Source organism: Gigantopelta aegis, chromosome 7 (genome assembly GCF_016097555.1).
Source record: "Gigantopelta aegis isolate Gae_Host chromosome 7, Gae_host_genome, whole genome shotgun sequence".
Classification (NCBI taxonomy): Eukaryota; Metazoa; Mollusca; class Gastropoda; order Neomphalida; family Peltospiridae; genus Gigantopelta; species Gigantopelta aegis.
Genome location: NC_054705.1, coordinates 979,602 through 1,006,020, shown reverse-complemented (window position 1 = coordinate 1,006,020; position 26,419 = coordinate 979,602). Strand labels below are relative to the sequence as shown.

At 38.1% G+C, this 26,419-nt stretch overlaps 1 protein-coding gene across 1 annotated transcript in view; it reads left to right on the top strand.

The window, feature by feature from the left end:
* Positions 1–26,419, top strand: part of LOC121377151 — a 109,103-nt gene that overhangs the window by 73,052 nt on the left and 9,632 nt on the right. The window contains exons 18-23 of the mRNA XM_041505049.1: positions 1,827–1,898; positions 14,448–14,590; positions 17,780–17,817; positions 19,627–19,732; positions 23,133–23,288; positions 26,050–26,188. Of these exons, the coding sequence (XP_041360983.1) occupies positions 1,827–1,898; positions 14,448–14,590; positions 17,780–17,817; positions 19,627–19,732; positions 23,133–23,288; positions 26,050–26,188 (654 nt within the window). The remainder of the gene's footprint in view (positions 1–1,826; positions 1,899–14,447; positions 14,591–17,779; positions 17,818–19,626; positions 19,733–23,132; positions 23,289–26,049; positions 26,189–26,419) is intronic.

Genomic DNA, 26,419 nt, shown 5'->3' with positions numbered 1-26,419 from the left:
CAGTAAGTCATATTAGTTCCTGTATATTGTGAATCAGACTATTACTCCAGTATGCTGTACACAGTAAGTCATATTAGTTCCTGTATATTGTGAATCAGACTATTACTCCAGTATGCTGTGCACAGTAAGTCATATTAGTCCCTGTATGTTGTGAATCAGACTATTACTCCAGTATGCTGTGCACAGTAAGTCATATTAGTCCCTGTATGTTGTGAATCAGACTATTACTCCAGTATGCTGTGCACAGTAAGTCATATTAGTTCCTGTATATTGTGAATCAGACTATTACTCGAGTATGCTGTATATTAGTTCCCACAGTAAGTCATATTAGTCCCTGTATGTTGTGAATCAGACTATTACTCCAGTATGCTGTGCACAGTAAGTCATATTAGTCCCTGTATGTTGTGAATCAGACTATTACTCCAGTATGCTGTGCACAGTAAGTCATATTAGTTCCTGTATATTGTGAATCAGACTATTACTCCAGTATGCTGTGCACAGTAAGTCATATTAGTTCCTGTATATTGTGAATTAAAGACTATTACTCCAGTATGCTGTGCACAGTAAGTCATATTAGTTCCTGTATATTGTGAATCAGACTATTACTCCAGTATGCTGTGCACAGTAAGTCATATTAGTTCCTATATGTTGTGAATCAGACTATTACTCCAGTATGCTGTGCACAGTAAGTCATATTAGTTCCTGTATATTGTGAATCAGACTATTACTCCAGTATGCTGTGCACAGTAAGTCATATTAGTTCCTGTATATTGTGAATCAGACTATTACTCCAGTATGCTGTACACAGTAAGTCATATTAGTTCCTGTATATTGTGAATCAGACTATTACTCCAGTATGCTGTGCACAGTAAGTCATATTAGTCCCTGTATGTTGTGAATTAAAGACTATTACTCCAGTATGCTGTACACAGTAAGTCATATTAGTTCCTGTATATTGTGAATCAGACTATTACTCCAGTATGCTGTGCACAGTAAGTCATATTAGTTCCTGTATATTGTGAATCAATGACTATTGCTCCAGTATGCTGTACACAGTAAGTCATATTAGTTCCTGTATGTTGTGAATCAGTGACTATTACTCCAGTATGTTATACACAGTAAGTCATATTAAAACATATATTATGACTATTACTCCAGTATGTTGTACACAGTAAGTGATAATATTTCACAAACATTGTGACTATTGCTCCAGTATGTTATACACAGTAAGTGATAATATTTCACAAACATTGTGACTATTGCTCCAGTATGTTGTACACAGTAAGTGATAATATTTCACAAACATTGTAACTATTGCTCCAGTATGTTGTACACAGTAAGTGGTAATTTTTCACATTTGTTAAAAGTATTTGTCGGTCAAGCTCAAATTACAATCGTTGAAAAGTCTTTGTTGGTCGATAACATCATTGAAATTGCAGCAAACACAAGAATGTTAAAATGTGCTGATAAAAAGACAATTTGAAAGTAGCACAATGAGTGCAGTATCAGAACACTAACAATGCACTATATATCTGGGTTGGTTTTGTTTTGTGTATTTAGTTTAAACAATATTAATTTCCACTAATACAGTGGTTTGAGATTGGTGAATGCCTATATTAAGGTCTCTCCTTCCATTTAACAAATACACGTATTTTATAATCAAGATGAAACAAAGTATAACAGTTAAAATATTTCCACTATGGTCAACATGTATAATAAATAGAAGGGGGTAAAACAGACCCACCAAAAAGAGAGAAAATAGTGAGAAAGTAAAAAGAATTAAAGAGTTTAAATGATGAATGGTTATTTGTTGTTTTTGTTTCCAGATTGGACAAAGACTAGTCTCTCTGACAGGCATGGATGTGGAAGTGTGGTTGGCCAAGCTGATTATTGCCAACGTAAGAATCACTTATCTTCCCTCTACCTGCCTTGGTAGCGCAGTGTTTTAGCCATCAGACTAGGTATCAAGCTGGTAGGTACAGGGTTTGCAGCCCGGTACCAGATCCAACCCAGAGTGAGTTTCATAGGGGCTCAGTGGGTAGGTGTAAGGCCACTACACCCTCGTCTCTCTGACTAACCACTAACCAACTAACAACTAACCTAGATAGCTGAGGTGTGTGCCCAGGACAGCGTACTTGAATCATAATTGGAAATAAGTTGAAATGAAATGAATCTTCCCTCTAACATTGATCATTGCTAACATAAAAATCAGTTATCTTCCCTCTAACGTTGATCATTGTTAACATAAGAATCAATTATCTTCCCTCTAACATTGATTATTGCCAAAGTAAGAATCAATTATCTCCCCTCTAACATTGATCATTGCCAAAGTAAGAATCAATTATCTCCCCTCTAACATTGATCATTGCTAACATAAGAATCAATTATCTCCCCTCTAACATTGATTATTGCTAACGCAGGGCTGCGTACTTGTATGGATTGGCCATATTTTGTACGGTTAAAAGGCCGACTTATACGGCGTACGGATTTTACAGCCGATTGTACGGGTACCATCACTGCAAAAATATGGGGTTTTAATATATATATATAAAAGTGTGCAAATTATGGTCAAATAAAGCTTTCGTTCATATACTTTCTCATTCTTGTACTTTTTTCAGTGACATTGCTTAAACATCCCCTTCGTTCAAAATCGCCCCGTGGAACACATGCTGCCGACCCCAGTTACACTGCCTGCAGTCGGCATAATAGATATAATTTGCAACTTGCTGTACATGAAGTGACATCTGTTGATAGTACAAAGTACGCAAAGCAGTCTATTTTACTGTAAAATCATTTATTTTCGCGCAAGAAAAGTAACATTTAGCGCAAAATTTACGACCCTGTGAAAAATTAATCCAACAAGACTGGTCAGTGTTCCTCATCAATGATGCATGTATGCTTAAAACCAGTCTTCAGGAATTACGAGTGTTTCGCGCCTTCACGGTCGTTAAGTCTAATCAATAGGCCTACTTAATTATGGTCTGATTATATTGATGTAGTAAACTGGGGGGGGGGTCTTATAATAAATTCTCTATCAATGTCACTTGTCGATCACGTGGTATGAGTGAATGATAGCACGGAAGTGTCGTAATTGTCGACTGGTGATTACAGTTTATTGTTAACAGTGTCTTTCTGTACCTGTATCCATGCCTAAAAACGATTGCAGTCACCACCCCGGCTTAAGCTGGGTTTATACTTTTGACGCCATCACCCGCTGTAATACGCTAGCATACGGCCGCAGCCAGCGTTTGCCAGCGCATAGATTTATACTTTAAACATCAGCAAGCACAGGTCAATGGTGTTGAACTTTCAAGATGTGCGCTTGCAAACGCCAACAATTCAGCCAGTCAAAAGTAGCCACATCATTCTGCGACACATATAATAGGGAGTTTGACTCGTTTCGGTTTACTCATTCTCTGATTGGGTTTTCCCCATCCCAACCATTGCTTCACAACTGGACAAAGGTCATGGTATGTTTAATCCTGAATGTAAAATATTCCTTGCTACTAGTGGGAAAATGTAGCAGGTTTCCCCTGAAACTGTCAGAATGACCATGATGTGTTTTACGTCCAATAGCCGATGATTAAACAGTTAATGTGCTATTGTGGCGTCGTTAAATAAAAAGAAACTTTACTTTCAATTATAACTGCTGCATTAGCATTTATGTCAGCCATCTTAACATCTGGTAAAATTGAAATATCTCCGTGGAGCCTTGAAAATAGGTCGGCGCCTGCGAGCATTGATTTACACTTGGGACAATGACGCTAAACGCGCGGTTATGTGACTGCCAGCTGACGCTGCCAACCAGTTTAGCGTACCGTATGCTAGCGAATTACGGCGGGTAATGGCGTCAAAAGTATAAACCCAGCTTTATTCTGTTCCCATGCTCTGATCTCAAACACGTGCTGTGCAAATTAGTTCCACAGGGTCGTACGGGTCATGGAAATCCTGGAAATTCACGAAATTTGTAAAAGTCATTTTTCAGGCCTGGAAAGTCATGGAATTTTAATACTGGTCATGGAAAATGAAAATCTATCTAAATACATTTTTACTACATATATTTTAAAACTAATCATAAGTTTTAAAATTTAAGTAGCAAAAATATATATACATGTATATATACAGTCAAACCCGCTTATTTGCATACCCTCGGTGCTGCTCGATTTTGTGCAATTAACCGGGTTAGTCGATTAACCGATAGAGTACCGACTTTCACTTTGTAACAGCCATCCAACTACAAAGTGGCATGGGAGACAGTCTAGCATAATGCGGTACTTCATACCGGAACTATTACAGTTAACACGTCACATGCAGTTGGATATATATAAATGTAAAAAAATATATCGATCGATATATATATATAATTAGCATGACGTTTTTGTTTTAATCTGCCAGACCAGAAATCATTTTAAAAAAAACAACCCAACAACGTCCGTCACTGGGCGTCGTTTTCTAAAAACACAAACTTTGTGCATTAACAAAAAACACTGACCATCCACTAGTGTACACAAAGTGTATTAGCCATGTAGTTAATGAGATAAACTTGAAACAACAGAACCATCAAAAAGTTCACATTTCATCAGTGCACGTGTTTACAAAATGACGTCAGTTTCCGGAATTACCGGGCTGTTGATTGACCGAATGCGCCTTACCATAGAATTACGTGAACTTGTATGAATTTGCTGGTATGGTGTTCTTTCCCTCCCAAAAGTTATGGCAAGCTTTGGTATTATTTGTGATCCCCAAATAATGACTTTGCTATTGTTAAGCAATTAAAGTTAAGCTCGGCTAGTGAATCGTTATCAGTTGCAGCAGTCTGCATTGCATGCATGTCCGGTCTAACACAATTGACTGACCTTCATGGTGCGGTCCTACTGATTGGTGTCTAACAATATAGCAGAAACTTAGGGACGATCCATAAATAACGGTCTTTATGTTTGTTTTTTGACGACCTCCCCCACCAGTCTTTTTTTTTTCGCTATATTTTCTGGGAAGCAAGTGATAAATCGTTTCTTTTGCGTTTAACAGATATAGCGTACACTGCATCTAATGAATAAGTGAACAACAACCCTTTCTCGGTCACGTTTATTAAAAACATAACCGCCTAGGACGATTGATCTGTAATCTTTTAATTACTAACAAGGCTTCTCAACATAACGTAATTGACACAGAACAATGATTGCCCTGAACACGTCAATCGAATAGGGCCTCAATAGTTGAGTGCGCATGCGTACAAGCGCACAGGCGGTGGTACTTCTAAAAATAATAGTCGGAGAGTTACCTGTTATTGAGATGGCCTCTGATTAACAGCAATATATTGCAAACAAAACATTAGGTCTTAGGTTTATTCAACTTATTTATGTCATTCTTAAATCTTGTAGTCGGGTATTGTGATTCACCAGTAGTAACGTGCACACCATCTCATTTGCATGTCACACGTCGACTCTGTAAACGGCGATTACAGTCGGCTTGCCACACAGTGAGCTCAAACAAAGCAGATTAATCGGTGATTTATTTGAGTTTTTTTGCCAAAGTTTGATAGACTTTCTCAGTTATTTGTGACATTAATTTAGCACAAAAAAACAAAACTACGTTATTTATATGTGCAAATAACCGATATATAGCCTGTAGTCTGTGCAATTAACCGGATGTTTTGTAGTGTTATACGGGCAAATGGTTCCGTGTTGGGTGAAAATAGTCGATTAACCGAATTATGCTATAAACCGATGTGCAAATAAGTGGAGATGACTGTATTTAGATAAATTTTAACCATATATACGATATTAGGTGAATAATGGAAATACCTCAAGATTTAACAGTTTTCGCAGTACAAAGAAACATTTAGATAAATTTTAACCATATATACGATATTAGGTGAATAATGGAAATACCTCAAGATTTAACAGTTTTCGCAGTACAAAGAATCAGCATAACTTGTATATGTGTTGCACCATATTGAACAAATCCCAGAAGTGGGAAATTAGGTGATAGCATCACTTCAACTTTGACTTTGTACAGAACTTAATACAGATTGTACAGAGACTTTTATTCAATAATTACAGGAATACAGAATTTTTGGGCAAAATACAGGAAAATATCAACTATCTTACTGTAAAAATTTATACAGGGTACGCAGCCCTGCTAACATAAGAATCAATTATCTTCCCTTGAACATTGATTATTGCTAACATAATTAAGAATCAATTATCTTCCCTCTAACATTGATTATTGCTAACTTGAGAATCAATTATCTTCCCTCTAACATTGATTATTGCTAACATAATTAAGAATCAATTATCTTCCCTCTAACATTGATCATTGCTAACATAAGAATTAGTTATCTTCCCTCTAACATTGATTATTGCTAACTTGAGTGTGTGTGAAGACTTTCCCATGCTCCTATACCACTAAGGCTTCGAGCATGTCCACCCCGGTTTCGGTCTCTGGAGGCCAGGGGCCCAATCCGGGACAGAAATTACTTAGGACAATTTTGAAATTAAACCAATGGGGAATACGGATATTATATAATTAGTTTTTATTTGCGCAATTCCAAAAATAATAATTAATATAAAACCATTTAATTTAAAACTTTGTCGCAAGTTTAGAACGAGCATTTCAAAAATACAAATAGTACAGAAACTCTTTATTTTAGCCCTATTATTATTTAGTAGGAGGTTGATTAAAGGAGGTTAAGCAGCCGCCACAGGGTCCCATTTCCCTCTATCTCAATAAAGTTAAAAACACGTATAAAATAAATTAAAACAAATTAAAAGAGCACGCTTGTAAACCTATCAATTTTAAAACATAAACACCCAATAAAAATTAAAAGCAGTTCATACAATATATTTGGTCGGCGAGGAGGGGACTGTTACTGCCAGATAGCAACCCCATCATCAACCCGAAGTAAAAAAAAAAAAAAAAAAAAAAAATTTAAAAATTAAAATACAATATACTATTTATATACAATATAATTAAAATAATTTTAAAACCGGTACATTGCATTAAAACTAAAAATCCAGCAAGCCAGGCGCGACATTGCAGACGGAAGGGGCGAAAGACCGGACAGTAGGGGCGCAGGTAACATCCTTCCAACCCCAGAAGGGGTGAGGAGCAAACAATAATGAGTGCTATTACCCAGCCCACCAACAGTGATTATTTATTGTGGGTCCCATAAAAGGAACAGGCCTGCCACATTTGCACCAATCTAACAATGCCTAGGCTATGGCAGGAACCGCCCCCAGGAGAACCCTATAATATTATATATTTATTTTAGATTGATATACAAAAGCGACCAACCTGTCTATTGTATTTTTATATTCTTTAGGTGGATTTAATAAATTATAAGCATTAAACTCTAATTTAATTTTAATAAAATAATTAACCAGTTTCAGTCTAATTTTGTCATGTTTAGTACATTTTATCAAAAAATGATTAACATCTTCGATTGTATGACATACTAAACAGTTGGGTGACTTAACTTTTTAAATTTTAAATCTAACATCATTTAAAGCCGAAGAGACACCCATTCTAAGTCTTGCAATAATTCTAGTTACCTTAACATTAAAAGAAACTGGCCCAGGAGTGGTCGCTTTTGGTTTAATGTAGGCATGCCACACCCTGGCTCTGTGGTTCCATTCGGTTTGCCACAGAGCCACCAGGTGTGGCTCAGCTATGGAATTTATTTCGTTAACATTATGTTCTACTGGAACGCCGACTGCCGGTTCCAGCAAACTCTTTTTAGCGTTGGCATCGGCTGCTTCATTACCAGATATTCCAATATGAGCCGGAACCCATTCCATAACGACTTGGATACCCAGAGCAGCAATATTAAAATATATTTTATAAATTTTATATATAATTTCCGATCTGATACTATGGGCTCCATTGATTGCTTGCAGGGCACTAAGACTGTCAGAGAAGATGACATATCTATTGGGGCTATTATTAACATGATATCTTTCAATCCATTTCAGGGAATACAGTATGGCCATTAATTCTGATGTATAAACTGAAATGTTATCCGATAGTCTAGCCCTAATGGCTATCGGTTTCCTTAAATATTTAAAATTATTAATAACAAAGGCCATTCCTGTTTTACCAGTGGTTGGGTCTTTCGACCCGTCTGTATAGACCTGAGTCACATCCGGGTAGATTTCTCCAACCACTGCTTGAAATATAATATTTTTAAAATTAGGATTATTAGTTTTAATAATTTCTTCCCTGATATGGTAATGCACTTTTGGGACATTGGTCACCCACGGCAGATCCACCGATGTCTCTATTCTGCTTAGCGGAAGGCCAACAATCCCAAAGTCATTTGCAAACTTATTTAAATATGAAACAATAAATATGTCCCTATCTCTGTTTATATTTACTTTAACAGGTTTAAAGTTGTTAACTGGAGAATCAGGCACAAGGCTACGGATTTTATTAATATATTTCAACCCCTGCCTGATCCTCCTAAGGGCCAATGGCATTACCCCCAGCTCTACCAAGACACTATCATACGGTATGCAGATAGTTCCCCCAACCATTACCTTGAGAGCCCTACCATACACACTATCCAGTTTTCTCAGCTGAGTCTGGGAAGCACATCCAAAGGCCTGGGCTCCATACTGCAATCTGGACACTATAAATGCCTCAAAGATCATGAGCAGCGTTTTTCTATCAGCACCCCAGGGTGTGCCTGATAATGCCCTAAGTAAATTTATATATATAGTGCAGTTACCAGTCACCTCCGTTATGTGTTCTCCAAAACTAAGGTTATGGTCAAAGATTACTCCGAGAAATTTGACCAATTGCACCTGGTTAATAATAACCTCATTTATTTTAAGTTTTAGATCACAAACGGATTTAAATTGTCTTTTTTTATAAAAAATTATACTTTTAGTTTTAGATTTAGAAATGGTAACACCCCAAGCTCTAGACCATAGTGCTAGATTGTTAACATCCAACTGGAGATCCTCTAAAAGGTGGTCATAGTTTTTTCCTACTCTCCAGAAGGCCGTATCGTCTGCAAACAGACCGATACTAAGTTTAGTATTATTACTTTTATTTCTAGTGATGAGTGCCTCTGCCAAATCATTGATAAATATTGCAAATAAGGTGGGCACTATCACTGAGCCTTGTGGGATACCATTTTCCAAAGTTAGAATGGGGGAAAAACAACTATTAACATTAACAGCGAATGTTCTATCTTCCAAGAATTTTAAAATAAAAGTGAACATCGCTCCTTTAATCCCCATTCGATAAGCTTTTATTAACAAACCACGTCGCCAGACCATGACGTATGCCTTTTCTATATCCACAAACACTCCTCCCACCTTGTGTCCATTCCGTAAGGCATCTTTTGCCTCGGTTTGAAGACGAACAAAGTGATCTATGGTGGAGTGATGCTTTCTAAAACCACTTTGGAAAATAGACAACGATTTATTTACCTCCAAAAAGTGGATAAGGCGATTATTTACCATGCACTCCATGGTCTTGCAGACGCTTGATGTTAATGATATGGGCCTGTAATTAGTAGGGAGGGAGAGGTCCTTACCCATTTTTGGAAGTGCAAACACTTCTGCGTGTTTCCACTCCAAAGGAAGGCATCCCTCCCTCCATATTAAATTAAATTCCAGGAAGAGTTTAAGTGTTCTGGTGGGCATATTTGTGAAAAATATATAACTGAAATTATCTGGGCCAGGAGCTGTGGCCTTTCGACCACCATAAGCACTAATCAATTCCTGTAATGTGAAAGGTGCATTATACGGTAGGTCATCCTTCTCTGAGCAGGGTTCGGGGGGGGGGGGGGGGGGGGGGGGGGGGGCTCTATTAAAATTCCATTTATTTTTATACTTTATCAATCCATATATTTGAAATATTATAAGTAATTTTAATGGGTAGATGATCGCTGCCCAGGTCATCAAGAACCTCCCACTCACAACCCACCGCCATGTTACTAGAGACCAATGTAATGTCCAAACAGGACCAAGTATGGTAGGTGTCTGAAAGAAAAGTAGGGCTTCCATCATTTAAGCAGGCCAACTCAAGTTTTTCAATGATAGTGTCTATAGTACGGCCTTGCAAATTGGTAACTTTTGAACCCCATAATTTATTTTTACAATTAAAATCCCCTAAAATAATTAAATTTTTTGTACAGTTACCAATGGGTGCCAAAAGATTATTTATAGTTAACTTTTTCCCGGAAGCCAATGGATGAATATAATAATTAAATATATTTATATCCCCTGTTTTAGTATGAATAGAGACTCCTACTGCCTCGATACTTGGATGGGCATTAATGATCTCAATTTGCGAGTGGGACATACCATTCCTGACAAAGGTAGCTACCCCACCCCTAATTGTATTGTCATTCGTAAAAAAACAGTCCAGTAAAACCTGTAATTTTATATTCTGTAAATAATTTAGTTCTTTTAATTTTATCTGTAATATTTGTAATCCAGGACTCCTGAATGGCAATAACATCTATATCTTTATTTAATTCCAAAAAAAATTTAAGTTCTGGTCCGTTGGTCCGCAGGCCCTTGGCGTTCCATCGCAGAATTACTAGGCCCCGATGATCAACCTTCCGATTACTATTGTTATTGTTATTATTATTATTAACTATATGATGTAAAGACATGATGAGAAGCGGGGCAGTACTAGTTAGAGAAACTATTTAGAGTTAATCCACATCAGCATTTGTCCTGCTCTCAGTAACAATTAGATCCCTGGCTTTATACCATGAAATACTACGTGTTTCAATTGTATCTGAATTAACTTTAATGGCCAGGTGATCATTCAGAACCCTGCACGCATCTCTAGAGGCCTCAATAATATCATCTAAAAAGAATTTGGTGTTCGGGGCTTTTGGAATCTCTCGTGTCAAAAAGATACCTGAAATAACCCTAACCAAATCGAGAGCCGTAATCGGATTATCAGAACTCAACTTATTTGCCCCTGAGGCTGCGCTGGCATAAGAATTGCGATTAGCAGACCGAGTTCCAATGTTTACATTGGAAGACTCAGTCTTACTAGTTCAATTTGCACCAGTTACCAAAGCGGTGGGGTGCGGTGGTATCGCTTGTCGACCCGCGGGCCGCTCGGAGGGAGGATCCCTAGTCGCCATCAGGCGGAACGCTCTTTTAAAATCAGGGCACTCCTTGTCATGAGTGCAATGGGGTCCCCGGCAGTTCGCACAAGAAACAGAGTTAGTGCACAGACTGTCGGGGGTCCTCCTGGGGTGAGCCCTCCCACACCTGAAGCAAATGGGGTGCTCCCTCGTTGCTCTGCATTTCCTTTGGGTATGTCCCCACTTTTGGCACTTGGCGCATTTTATTGGTTTACCCTGGTATGGATGGAGGGTGTGTACCACCCCTTTCACCCTTATGGTCCCAACCCCCGGGGGGCGGGCGAGCAGGACATCCAAGTAGCCATTATTCCACACAATCAAGTTTGTAATGGATAGATCTGGGTTGGCTATTCTAACCGACTGGAGAAGAGTTCCCCCTAGAACTCCCCTCAAGTCGGTTTTAACAATCCTCCTAATAGACGAGGTAGGAGGGAGGTTGGCTCTTCCCTGTTGAGTCGACCCTCCTCTGCGAACAGTATGATAGGGGACTGGGTTATCTTGAGTGGCAGGTGGTGGGCGCACTTGGCTCACACACCCTCCCCCTCTAGTAGGCTTAATTTTCTGGTAAAATTGGGAAACTTCACCCGGCACCCCCCGGGGGCCCGGGGCCACAGGTTCCAGCGGGGGAAAAGCATCCACCTCCATAACAGTGGTGTTTAATTTAGTCGGCAGACTTGTATTAGCTTTAGTAGACGCTAATTCCACCCTCCTCTTAGCCCTAACTCGTTTGGCCGCGGGGGGTGGAGAAACGGATTTTGTTTTTATGTAATCCCCAGCGGTGGGGGTTACAGCAAGATTAGAGTCAGGAGAGTTTGCATACCGACGCTTCCTTTTATTGTAGCTTACCTGAGTAAACTCATCGCCAGGGGGGACCCGGGTCTGGATTTCCGCAAGACGACCCTCCCAAAGCGCGTATCCTACCAACGTAGCGGGAGTCACCGCTGAGCCCGGAGTAACAACAACCGAGGTATTGACCCCCGCAGCTCCGCCAGAACTCGCCGAATGCCGCTTCGGGATTTGTCGCTCGCCGGTATTCACTGGTTTGGCAGCCTGGTGTCTACATGCAGTTTTGACAGCTCGCTCTGAAAAGGAATCGAAACTGTCTCCACCGCTAAGAGCGCGGACGCAATCGTAGCCCTGGGCAATCGGCGTTTCAGCTATCTCAACTCCCATCTCAACACCTTTTCGACTGTCAACAATGACAGTGGCCTTGAGACGGGGGCTGAGGGTTTTGTTCAATATTTTATGGATGGACCCAGCCAAGGCCAAGCTCTGGCTAGGGCCGGGCCCGAAAGTTTTAATATAGCTGTCACTAGACAGCCTATTAGAAATTTTATTGTTATCACCGTCAGTGGGCTCGGCACTGCACTCCTTGAAAACAACCGGAACCACTTCGCCGCCATCAGGGTGGGGCCTAATGTTGAGGACAGACCCCAGGGCCGCAAAAGGGGCATCACAGCTTGTTCGAATAAAAGTCTGTCCATTAGAAAGCCGAGAAAAGAAAAAGACAGACTTCCTAAACGTTGGAGATTTAGAATTCTTTTGTAGGTCCCTGATAGTATGTTGCAAAAATTCCAACCCATAGGGGGTCGGGTCAAAATCCCCAAACAAAACTCTCCTAAGACCTGAAATTGTTGGAATATCTTTTATTTTTCATTTATTTGGTTTTTAGCTTTCATTTTTGAACGGTCTACCGGAGTTGGGGAAAAGGCACCACTGAGGGGGGCGAAGTGGTTACTGGTTGGAACGGCATATTGGCTGCCGTTTAAACTATCAAAATAGCTACTCTCACCTTCCTTTTTTGTTGTTTCTGGTTGTCGCGACCGAGCTACTGGAGTCTTCCTCTTCCTCTGTTCTCCCATCTGGAGTCCCGGGGGTGGCGTCGGTGACCTAGGGGAGGGTAGCTCGGCCGAGATAGTTGGAGAGTCCGAAGTTGGGGCACTTACCTCGCCCTTGTTTACAACAAACACTGAATCAGTTGTTAAATTTTTATTTTTATTGTAAACACTAGTGTCCGGTCGCTCGCTCCCGACCCCCGAGCTGTCAGACACATAGCAGACCTCCGACCGGGCAGGTCTGGCTACAAAAAATTCTTCATTTGTCCGGTCGGTGATTCTGCTGACTTCCAGCTCGTTGTCGAAATCCAACTCACGGGTGAGTTCGTTTCCTTCCGACTGCAAAATCCCCTCCCCCCGGGCAGGCACCCCCCTCACATATCTTTCGACAGAGAAGGGGAGGCCAACATCAGGGAGTGGGGTGTTACGCCTGGCACGCTTAGACGGGGTCGACGACATCGGTGTCGTCTTCTTACCTGCCTTTGTATCCCCCAACGGGTCCCACGTCATTCGGTCTACCCTAGCGAGGCGGGACACGTCGGGGAGGCTTGAAATATCTAAATTATCGGAAGACGAAACCGACTGGTTGGCCCTTTCGGTGGCCAACTCGACCGCTATGGTATTTAAACTCCTGTCCATCTCATTCATGATGCTATCTAGCGCTTTGTGAGACATTGTTCAAACAGGAGCAAAAATTATATTTTATAAACACGTGTATAACTCGGCTAATATCTGGCAATAAAGGCCAAGGTCATACACGTGGTAAACAATTTGTAAAATAGACCCGGTAGCTATTTAAAAATTACAAAAACGCACAACAGACTTACAATTATCTTGCGTACAGCTTCGGGTTGATAATATATAAATATTTAGAGGTTAGAAAGCACTAAATTATAGTAAATAAACAAAAGTTATCAGAGCTTTACAAAACCACCTCCTCGCTGACTGCCATCTTAACCGGAAGCCTGCTAACTTGAGAATCAATTATCTTCCCTTGAACATTGATTATTGCTAACATAAGAATCAATTATCTCCCCTTGAACATTGATTATTGCTAACATAAGAATCAATTATCTTCCATCTAACATTGATCATTGCTAACATAAGAATTAGTTATCTTCCCTCTAACATTGATTATTGTTAACATAATTAAGAATCAATTATCTTCCCTCTAACATTGATTATTGCTAACATAATTTAGTATCAATTATCTTCCCTCTAACATTGATTATTGCTAACATAATTTAGTATCAATTATCTTCCCTCTAACATTGATTATTGCTAACATAATTAAGAATCAATTATCTTCCCTCTAACATTGATTATTGCCATCTCTTTCTCCCTAGATACAAATTACCAAATGTTTAACATCCAATAGCCGATGATTAAAAATCAATGTGCTCCAGTGGTGTCGTTAAACAAAACATGTTTTAATGTTACAAATACTGTGTAAGTCAATGATTCAAGGCTCTACATCCTTGACATTTTCACAGACAACAGCAGCCTCCTCTTGGACAACGGCGACAGTAGTTAACGGATCAGTCGACACCCAGATGGTGCTGATGGCATTCACGCGGTGGATTTACGACAACATGGCCTACTTGCCTAAACACGACCACGCCATGCTCATTAGTGGGTGAGTAACTCATGGACATTGATATACGACAACATGGCCTACTTACCTAAACACGACCACACCATGCTCATTAGTGGGTGAGTAACTCACGGACATAGGTATACGACAACATGGCCTACTTACCTAAACACGACCACACCATGCTCATTAGTGGGTGTGTAACTCACGGACATAGATATACGACAACGTGGCCTACCTGCCTAAACACGACCACGCCATGCTCATTAGTGGGTGAGTAACTCACGGACATTGATATACGACAACATGGCCTACCTGCCTAAACACGACCACGCCATGCTCATTAGTGGGTGAGTAACTCACGGACATTGATATACGACAACATGGCCTACCTGCCTAAACACGACCACACCATGCTCATTAGTGGGTAACTCACGGACATAGATATACGACAACATGGCCTACCTTCCTAAACACGACCACGCCATGCTCATTAGTGGGTGAGTAACTCACGGACATTGATATACGACAACGTGGCCTACCTGCCTAAACACGACCACGCCATGCTCATTAGTGGGTAACTCACGGACATTGATATACGACAACATGGCCTACCTGCCTAAACACGACCACGCCATGCTCATTAGTGGGTAACTCACGGACATAGATATACGACAACATGGCCTACCTGCCTAAACACGACCACACCATGCTCATTAGTGGGTGAGTAACTCGCACACATTGACCATACAGACTGACACAGAAGAAAAAAATAAGAAAAAAATTATAATATGGCATACATGTACATTTTGTACCTTACTAAGTACAACAGGTATGACAATTTATTTTTATTTCAACTTATTATCATGCTTGTATCCAAGTAAGGTTCAAGCACGCTGTCCTGGGCATACACCTCAGCTATCTGGGCTGTTGTTAGTTGGTTAGTGGTTAGTGAGAGAGAAGTTGGTGTAGTGGCCTTACGCCTATTCATTGAGCCTTTAAGAACTCGCTCTGGGTTGGAGCCGGTACTGGGCTGCGAACCTGTACCTACCAGCCAGTAGTCCGATGGCATAACCACTGTGCCACTGAGACCAGTTTATAACGATTAGTGGGTTGTTACTCTCACACAGGGAGGCTAATCCTTACAAACACACAGATGAATTCATGTGAATTTATAACATGGCATACTTTTTGAAATAATAACTATGTATTAGTGACTAGTGGCTGAATCATGTATACACGCAGAAAGGCTGACATGGCTCTGTGCAAATGTGGATGCACAAATATACAGACCGTCATTGGGTGAGTGTTCACAAATATACAGACCGTCATTGGGTGAGTGTTCACAAATATACAGACCGTCATTGGGTGAGTGTTCACAAATATACAGACCGTCATTGGGTGAGTGTTCACAAATATACAGACCGTCATTGGGTGAGTGTTCACAAATATACAGACCGTCATTGGGTGAGTGTTCACAAATATACAGACCGTCATTGGGTGAGTGTTCACAAATATACAGACCGTCATTGGGTGAGTGTTCACAAATATACAGACCGTCATTGGGTGAGTGTTCACAAATATACAGACCGTCATTGGGTGAGTGTTCACAAATATACAGACCGTCATTGGGTGAGTGTTCACAAATATACAGACCGTCATTGGGTGAGTGTTCACAAATATACAGACCGTCATTGGGTGAGTGTTCACAAATATACAGACCGTCATTGGGTGAGTGTTCACAGATATACAGACCGTCATTGGGTGAGTGTTCACAGATATACAGACCGTCATTGGGTGAGTGTTCACAGATATACAGACCGTCATTGGGTGAGTGTTCACAGATATACAGACCGTCATTGGGTGAGTGTTCACAGATATACAGACCGTCATTGGGTGAGTGTTCACAGATATACAGACCGTCATTGGGTGAGTGTTCACAGATATACAGACCGTCATTGGGTGAGTGTTCACAGATATACAGACCGTCATTGGGTGAGTGTTCACAGATATACAGACCGTCATTGGGTGAGTGTTCACAGATATACAGACCGTCATTGGGTGAGTGTTCACAGATATACAGACCGTCATTGGGTGAGTGTTCACAGATATACAGACCGTCATTGGGTGAGTGTTCACAGATATACAGACCGTCATTGGGTGAGTGTTCACAGATATACAGACCGTCATTGGGTGAGTGTTCACAGATATACAGACCGTCATTGGGTGAGTGTTCACAGATATACAGACCGTCATTGGGTGAGTGTTCACAGATATACAGACCGTCATTGGGTGAGTGTTCACAGATATACAGACCGTCATTGGGTGAGTGTTCACAGATATACAGACCGTCATTGGGTGAGTGTTCACAGATATACAGACCGTCATTGGGTGAGTGTTCACAGATATACAGACCGTCATTGGGTGAGTGTTCACAGATATACAGACCGTCATTGGGTGAGTGTTCACAGATATACAGACCGTCATTGGGTGAGTGTTCACAGATATACAGACCGTCATTGGGTGAGTGTTCACAGATATACAGACCGTCATTGGGTGAGTGTTCACAGATATACAGACCGTCATTGGGTGAGTGTTCACAGATATACAGACCGTCATTGGGTGAGTGTTCACAGATATACAGACCGTCATTGGGTGAGTGTTCACAGAGAGAGAACAAGAAGTTTGTTTTGTTTAATGACACCAGTGGAGCATATTGATTTATTAATCATCGACTATTGGATGTCAAACATTTGATAATTTTGACATATAGTCGTAGAGAGGAAACCTGCTACATTTTTCCATTAGTAGCAAGGGATCTTTTAAATACACCATCCCACAGATAGGATAGTCGATACCATAACCTTTGATATACCAGTCATGGTGTCACAGAGAGAAAGACGGACAGGTAAATGGAGTCACATAGACAGATGTACCATGCATCCGTTAGCTTAGATTTATCCCCGAGACAAACATTAGAGGAAAACAGGAACAAAGACACACACTGTACAACTCTTGCTCATAGAACCAGTTGTGTAAGCTGTATCCATTTGTATTGAAAACACTTTCTTTCATAGAACCAATTGTGTAAGCTGTATCCATTTGTATTGAAAACACTTTCTCTCATAGAACCAGTTGTGTAAGCTGTATCCATTTGTATTGAAAACACTTTCTTTCAGTTAAAAAAACATTTTGTGCATTTCTTATACTCAGAGCTCTGTTATTTTTCAGGTATGACTTTTCTTTGGATGGAAATACAAATTCTGCAGGTAATACATATAAATATCTTCCTATCTATTAATAGATATTAATATAAATGTGGACCCAACCCTACCAGGAAATATATTATTATTATTATTATTATTATTATTATTATTATTATTATTTATTTTGAGATTTCTGTTTATTAATATGTAGGGTAAAAGGAATCAAATGTAGTAGGGTTTTTTTTTAATATTATTTTTTTAATTTTTTTTATAAGTCAACCTGAGTAGAGGGACATTCTTGAAAACACAATTTTTGATAATATATTTTTAGACCAAATGAGATAGTACTACCCCCCCCCCCCCCCAAAAAAAAAAAAAAAAAACCCCACAAAAAACAACCGACATATATAGAGATTATTATCCAAGACTGTGCCGTATTGATTTTACAAAACATGTGTCTGGATTTTTGTGTTGCTGAGGGAGAGTGATGGTAATACATTAATCCAGACACAAGTTTCATAAAATCAGTTACAGTTCACACGCGAGTGTAATAATTTCTTTATTATCCATATTATCCAGAATATTATTTTTATGAATAACAAGCTAGGACATTGTCAAAACATTTCAAAGGTAACTAGAAGGACACAACGAAATGACATCATTTTGTAAAGCGTTTATACAGAACTAAGACTGGGTAAGCCGCATTAAGTTATGATGTCGCTTGCCAAAACTATGTCATTCATTGTGCACGTTAAATCATTATGATGCAAGTGTGTCATTCTGGTTATATTTCCCTAAATGTCTTGAAATATGTGGATAATATAATATAATATAATATAATATATATTATATTATATTATATTATATTATATTATATTATATTATATTATATTATATTATATTATATTATATTATATTTTTCATATAATATCTAGCATTTCCAATGCAATCAAAGTATGTGATATTTTTCAGATCATACACTGACAATTTGATAACTGCAAATTAGATGTCGATTAATCGAGGTCACGGCACTATGTTTATGGGTGTATACTACCAAATCAAATCTCATAGACGACAATAGTAACATATGTGGCTAAAACTCCTACATGCAGCGTATCAATCGACATAAACGACATGGATATAAATACTACCACCCCTCACACTTAAAGTGAATCAGAAAAAAATTGGTGGTCAAGCTGCTCATTTCTCAGATAACGGGTAGCATCTATGACTACTCTAGTTCTGCACAAAATTTGAGTACCCCATACATGTTTCAAGCACAAGGCTACTTGACACATTGGTACTAGATGAAATAGAATTGCATATTTGTTTTACCCAGATGAAACTATTATTATTACAACCAACACACTCACATTTATAACCAATCACAGGACTTGTGGAGTTCACTTCTCTATCAAAAGTTCAGTGCACCTGTAACTTTGACACAGCCGAAAGTTATTTGGTTTAGTACTACCGTATTGACATTTAAGTAAACTTACTACGGTGACATAATGACATATGCACTCATAGTTATCTAACAAAAACGTTTTAATAGCAACTACACTAAAGCAGTCCAGCGTTCTGAAAATAAAAATCGTTAAATACTAATTTATTTTTATGTAAGGACATTCATATTCTTACGTCAATTTAATACCTAGTAATGACGGACTGGAATTAAAGTTCCATGTACAGTTTAGAAAAATGTTGTATTAAGCTTGAGATTATATGATAAAGATATTATTACCCTTGTGTGTTTCGGTATCGTCAATATCATATATTAGTAATAAATCTTGTATTATGCAAGCCTCGGGTGATATTGACGATACCGGAAACCACTGGTAATAATGAACCTCTATATTTTATATTCTGCAGGCAGAGCTTGGGATTGCCGTATGTGTCAGATCCACTCGGTGTCTGTGGTAGAAGAAACGCACAGTCAGATTATGGCCATCATAGCAGCACATGAACTGGGACACAGGTAATTATCTCCCTTTGTAGGAATCTGTAATCAAACCATAATCTTGCTATCTGTGCAGGGCCATTTTTATTTCAGAATGTAAAATAAGACCCTCAATATAATGTTATTTTTATTTTTTATTTGATTATTATTTGTTTAAATTATATCAGGTTAATACATGTGTGAATGAATTAATCCGTATCTTAAGATTTATTCTGTAGTTCATTTTTTAATATGAATTGTGTCATAATTTAATATGTATTTTGTGTGACTTATATTTATTGTGGAATTTAGTCTGTATATTCACAATTTAATCTATATTTTGCCAAAATTTTGGTAATTAAAGTACATTTTAAGATTTAACCTGTATTTCCTGATTTTATTTCTATTGTTTAATTTGTTCTGAACTTTGTGATTTAATATAATTAGAATTAGTCTGGATTTCATTACTTAGTCTTATTGCATTTGTTATTATTTTAATCTTTCAGTTGTGATTTAATGCTTATTTTGTTATGTAGTATGATTTAATGCATAGTTTGTTATGTAGTACATGTATGTACATGTATTTCATGATGTCATCTATGTAGCTGTGATTTAATACTTATTTTAGTATGTGTTCTGAACACCACAAGGATGGAATCTATATAACTGATTTAATCTATATTTTGTTATGTAAGTGTTCTGAACACAGTGTGGAGGGAATCTATATAACTGATTTAATCTGTATTTTGCTATGCAGTATGTGTGCTGAACACAATTGGGAGGAATCTATATAACTGATTTAATGTGTTCTGAACACAATGTGGAGAGAATCTATATAACTGATTTAATCTCTATTTTGCTATGCAGTATGTGTGCTGAACACAATTGGGAGGAATCTATATAACTGATTTAATGTGTTCTGAACACGATAGGGAGGGAATCTATATAACTGATTTAATGTGTTCTAAACACACTTGGGAGGGTATCTATATAACTGATTTAATGTGTTCTGAACACAATGTGGAGGGAATCTATATAACTGATTTAATCTATATTTTGCTATACAGTATGTGTTCTGAACACAGTTGGGAGGGAATCGATATAACTGATTTAATGTGTTCTAAACACAGTTGGGAGGGAATCTATATAACTGATTTAATGTGTTCTGAACACAATGTGGAGGGAATCTATATAACTGATTTAATCTATATTTTGCTATGCAGTATGTGTTCTGAACACAGTTGGGAGGGAATCTATATAACTGATTTAATCTGTATTTTGCTATGCAGTATGTGTGCTGAACACAATTGGGAGGAATCTATATAACTGATTTAATGTGTTCTGAACACAATGTGGAGGGAATCTATATAACTGATTAAATCCATATTTTGCTATGCAGTATGTGTTCTGTACACAGTTGGGAGAGAATCTATATAACTGATTTAATATGTTCTGAACACAATGTGGAGGGAATCTATATAACTGATTTAATCTATATTTTTCTATGCAGTATGTGTTCTGAACACAGTTGGGAGGGAATCGATATTACTGATTTAATCTATATTTTGCTATGCAGTATGTGTTCTGAACACAATGTGGAGGGAATCTATATAACTGATTTAATCTATATTTTGCTATGCAGTATGTGTTCTGAACACAATGTGGAGGGAATCTATATAACTGATTAAATCTATATTTTGCTATGCAGTATGTGTTCTGAGCACGATAAAGAGGGAATCTATATAACTGATTTAATCTATATTTTGCTATGCAATATGTGTTCTGTACACAGTTGGGAGGAAAGCTATATAACTGATTAAATCTATATTTTGCTATGCAGTATGTGTTCTGAGCACGATAAAGAGGGAATCTATATAACTGATTTAATCTATATTTTGCTATGCAGTATGTGTTCTGAGCACGATAAAGAGGGAATCTATATAACTGATTAAATCTATATTTTGCTATGCAGTATGTGTTCTGAGCACGATAAAGAGGGAATCTATATAACTGATTAAATCTATATTTTGCTATGCAGTATGTGTTCTGTACACAGTTGGGAGGGAATCTATATAACTGATTTAATCTATATTTTGCTATGCAGTATGTGTGCTGAACACAGTTGGGAGGGAATTTATATAACTGATTAAATCTATATTTTGCTATGCAGTATGTGTTCTGTACACAGTTGGGAGGGAATCGATATAACTGATTAAATCTATATTTTGCTATGCAGTATGTGTTCTGTACACAGTTGGGAGGGAATCGATATAACTGATTAAATCTATATTTTGCTATGCAGTATGTGTTCTGAACACAGTTGGGAGGGAATCGATATAACTGATTTAATCTATATTTTGCTATGCAGTATGTGTTCTGTACACCGTTGGGAGGGAATCTATATAACTGATTAAATCTGTATTTTGCTTTGCAGTATGTGTTCTGAGCACGATAAAGAGGGAATCTATATAACTGATTTAATCTATATTTTGCTATGCAGTATGTGTTCTGAGCACGATAAAGAGGGAATCTATATAACCGATTTAATCTATATTTTGCTATGCAGTATGTGTTCTGTACACAGTTGGAAGGGAATCTATATAACTGATTTAATCTATATTTTGCTATGCAGTATGTGTTCTGTACACAGTTGGGAGGGAATCGATATAACTGATTTAATCTATATTTTGCTATGCAGTATGTGTTCTGTACACAGTTGGGAGGGAATCGATATAACTGAGTTAATCTATATTTTGCTATGCAGTATGTGTTCTGTACACAGTTGGGAGGGAATCGATATAACTGATTTAATCTATATTTTGCTATGCAGTATGTGTTCTGTACACAGTTGGGAGGGAATCGATATAACTGATTAAATCTATATTTTGCTATGCAGTATGCACACAGTTGGGAGGGAATCGATATAACTGATTAAATCTATATTTTGCTATGCAGTATGTGTTCTGTACACAGTTGGGAGGGAATCTATATAACTGATTGAATCTATAGTTTGCTATGCAGTATGTGTTCTGAACACAATGTGGAGGGAATCTATATAACTGATTTAATCTATATTTTGCTATGCAGTATGTGTTCTGAACACAGTTGGGAGGAATATATATAACTGATTTAATGTGTTCTGAACACAATGTGGAGGGAATCTATATAACTGATTGAATCTATAGTTTGCTATGCAGTATGTGTTCTGAACACATTTGGGAGGAATATATATAACTGATTTAATGTGTTCTGAACACAATGTGGAGGGAATCTATATCACTGATTTAATGTATATTTTACTATGTAGTATGTGTTCTGAACACAGTTGGGAGGAAATCGATATAACTGATTTAATCTATGTTTTGTTATGCAGTATGTGTTCTGAACACGAAGGGGAGAGAATCTATATAACTGATTTAATCTATATTTTGCTATGCAGTATGTGTTCTGAACACGATGGGGAGGGAAACAGTTGTGCTGCTGACGACCACTATGCCATGACCGACACTGTGAGAATCCCTCCGCGGAACAAGATGTCGAACCCATGGAAATACTCAGCGTGTACCGTGAAGGCCATACAGACGTATCTTAGCGGGTGAGATTTTCACATAGGCGTACAAGACGGGGGTGAGCTGGGGAAAATCCTCATACTCGGAAAATAGTTTTTAGATACATAATTAGGGCAAAAATGAGCTTGCCTGAAACGTGTTCACCATTCTATCCATAGTATTAGTTGTAACCCATGTCAAAATGCTAGTGATTCATTTCAAACCGGGGGCGGGATTTAGCTCAGTTGGTTAAGTGATTGCTTGAGGTGCTTGCATCACAGGATCGAACCACGTCAGTGGATCACTTCAGCCGATTGGTTTTTTTATCGTTCCAACCAGTGCACCACAACTGGACAAAGGCCGTGGCAAGTGCTTTCCTGTCTGTGAGAAAGTGCATATAAAAGATCCCTTTCTGCATTAGGAAGAATGTAGCGGGTTTCCTCTGATGACCACCCCTGCGTGTGCAGTAACCTCACCGTGGTGCAGGGGTGTAACATTCTCTTTGAGAATGGCCATTACAGCACAAAATTGAAGTTTTTTGTAAAATTCAGTATCCGTAAAATTCTGTGATATTTGTGTTTTTGCACAGTTCTTTACACTGTTTTTGTTTAAACCTTGAATTTTTATATTGATGTTGATCATCACTTTATTTATTTGCATTACCATAGTTTGACACCCAATAGCCGATGTATTTTTCGTGTTGGGGTGTCGTTAAACATTCATTCATTCATTCATTCCTCTGATGACCACGATTACCAAATGTTTGACATCCAATAGCCGATGGTTATAATAATTAATCAATGTGCTCCAGTGTTGTCGTTAAACAAAACAAAACAAACGTCTTCCATTTCAAACCCTTTATACTTGTAGCTGTTTGACTGAAAAGCTGATATGAATAAATGTTGTTATCCAGATTCGGACAAAAATCAGCATACTCCTTTCAAAAATGGGAGCCCATACACCTATGGGTTTTGACACTACACTTCAGTCTGTTAAAAATGTATTGTTGTTGTTACATATCACCATTTGATTGACTGACGTGGGTGTATATATCTGGAAAGGCAATTCCTCTAATACGGAAGTGGTGACTATTAATATGTAACAAAGAAATAATTTTGCGACAGTTATAATTTTATTGTATATTAATTTTAATTTTTTTACGATCCCCTTCAAACCTCCCCAAAAGAGCCCTTGGCATCCTGCCTCATGTCGTTGCCACCCCCCATCCAAATTCTCTTATACCCCGTCTGTAATTTCCAACAGTTTCCAGCCGCCCCAGTTAATGCTAAAGCAATAATTAGATTATAAATAACATTGATAATCAATCAAGCATACATAATTAATTTAATTTTTACTATAAAATACACTATTTCAATACTTTTAAAAGCTGCAATGTTGAACTCGGCCACCTAATTACGGTCGTGGTGTTATTGTATTAATGCGCGATTAGCAACAGTTGTGTTTGTTTCGGGTTTTTTTTATTTTTTTTATTTTTTTATTACATACATTTCTGATAAAAAAAGAAGGGTTTTATGGGTTTTAAAAAAAAATTAATATCTGTTTCAGACAATTTCGTATTACAAACATTTGAAGTTAAAAACTCGTTTATCGATGGAACTATTTTTCGTCACTGGCAAGTGGTTTCGTTCGCGTCCGCGTGGTACGGCTCCGTTAATAAATTGTTAACAATTATTGTCTGGCGTTATTTTGATTATATGGCTATATGGTTTAACATGTCGGCAAGATAAATTCGTTGTAGAAGCATCTCTCGGGGTATATGGCTTTTTATGTACCCTCTGTGTGCTCTTTACCCCCTCGCCTTCGGCTCGGGGAAAAAGAACACACAGAGGGTACATAAAAAGCCATATAGCCTACCCTCGTGATGCTTCTACAACTTATATTGTATGTGTTTATTTTTAGAGATAAATTAATGTTTATTGTTTGGAAAATTGTGACTGTTTGTTTTTAGGAATAATTATGTTGCCTTGTTTATTGTGATTGAGTTGGTTTATTTGTAGGGATAACTGTGTTGTTTCTGTTTATTGTGATTGAGTTGGTTTGTTTTTAGGAATAATTATGCTGCCTTGTTTATTGTGATTGAGTTGGTTTGTTTTTAGGAATAATTGTGTTGTCTTGTTTATTGTGATTGAGTTGGGTTTTTTGTAGGGATAATTGTGTTGCCTTGTTTATTGTGATTGAGTTGGTTTATTTGTAGGGATAATTGTGTTGTCTCGGTTTATTGTGATTGCGTTGGTGTATTTGTAGGGATAATTGTATTGTCTCTGTTTATTGTGATTGAGTTGGTTTATTTGTAGGGATAATTGTGTTGCCTTGTTTATTGTGATTGAGTTGGTTTATTTGTAGGGATAATTGTATTGTCTCTGTTTATTGTGATTGAGTTGGTTTATTTGTAGGAATAATTGTGTTGCCTTGTTTATTGTGATTGAGTTGGTTTATTTGTAGGGATAATTGTGTTACTTTGTTTATTGTGATTGAGTTGGTTTATTTGTAGGGATAATTGTATTGTCTTGTTTATTGTGATTGAGTTGGTTTATTTGTAAGGATAATTGTGTTACCTTGGTTATTGTGATTCAGTTGGTTTATTTGTAGGGATAATTGTGTTGTTTCTGTTTATTGTAATTGAGTTGGTGTATTAATTTGTAGGGATAATTGTATTGTCTCTGTTTATTGTGATTGAGTTGGTTTATTTGTAGGGATAATTGTGTTGTCTCTGTTTATTAGTAGAGAAAATGGTGGTGGTGTGTACTTATTTATGGAGACATTGCTGTAGTGTTTGTGTATTGACAGGGAACACGGGAGCTGCACACTGCAGAATAACGAAGCGGACTCGGGTCTGGGTGCGTACTTTGAGCTGCAGCTCGGAGCCAAATACTCCCACGACATCCAGTGTGAGATGGCCATGGGAAACAACTCCTGTTTCTGTAGGGTGAGCATTGCTAGATTTCTAACTACACATTGTTTAATTTTTACATGATAGTATTATAATTGTCATTGTGGGACAAGTGGATACTGCACCTGCATCTTCAAAAATTATATATCCCCCAGTTGAAAGGTCAGTTAATACACGATTCCTCCCTCTCTCCAGTTCCTACAACTGCCCTGATATGTTGGACACCAAATATCCATAGCAGGCTACGATTATTACAGGATTCTGTGC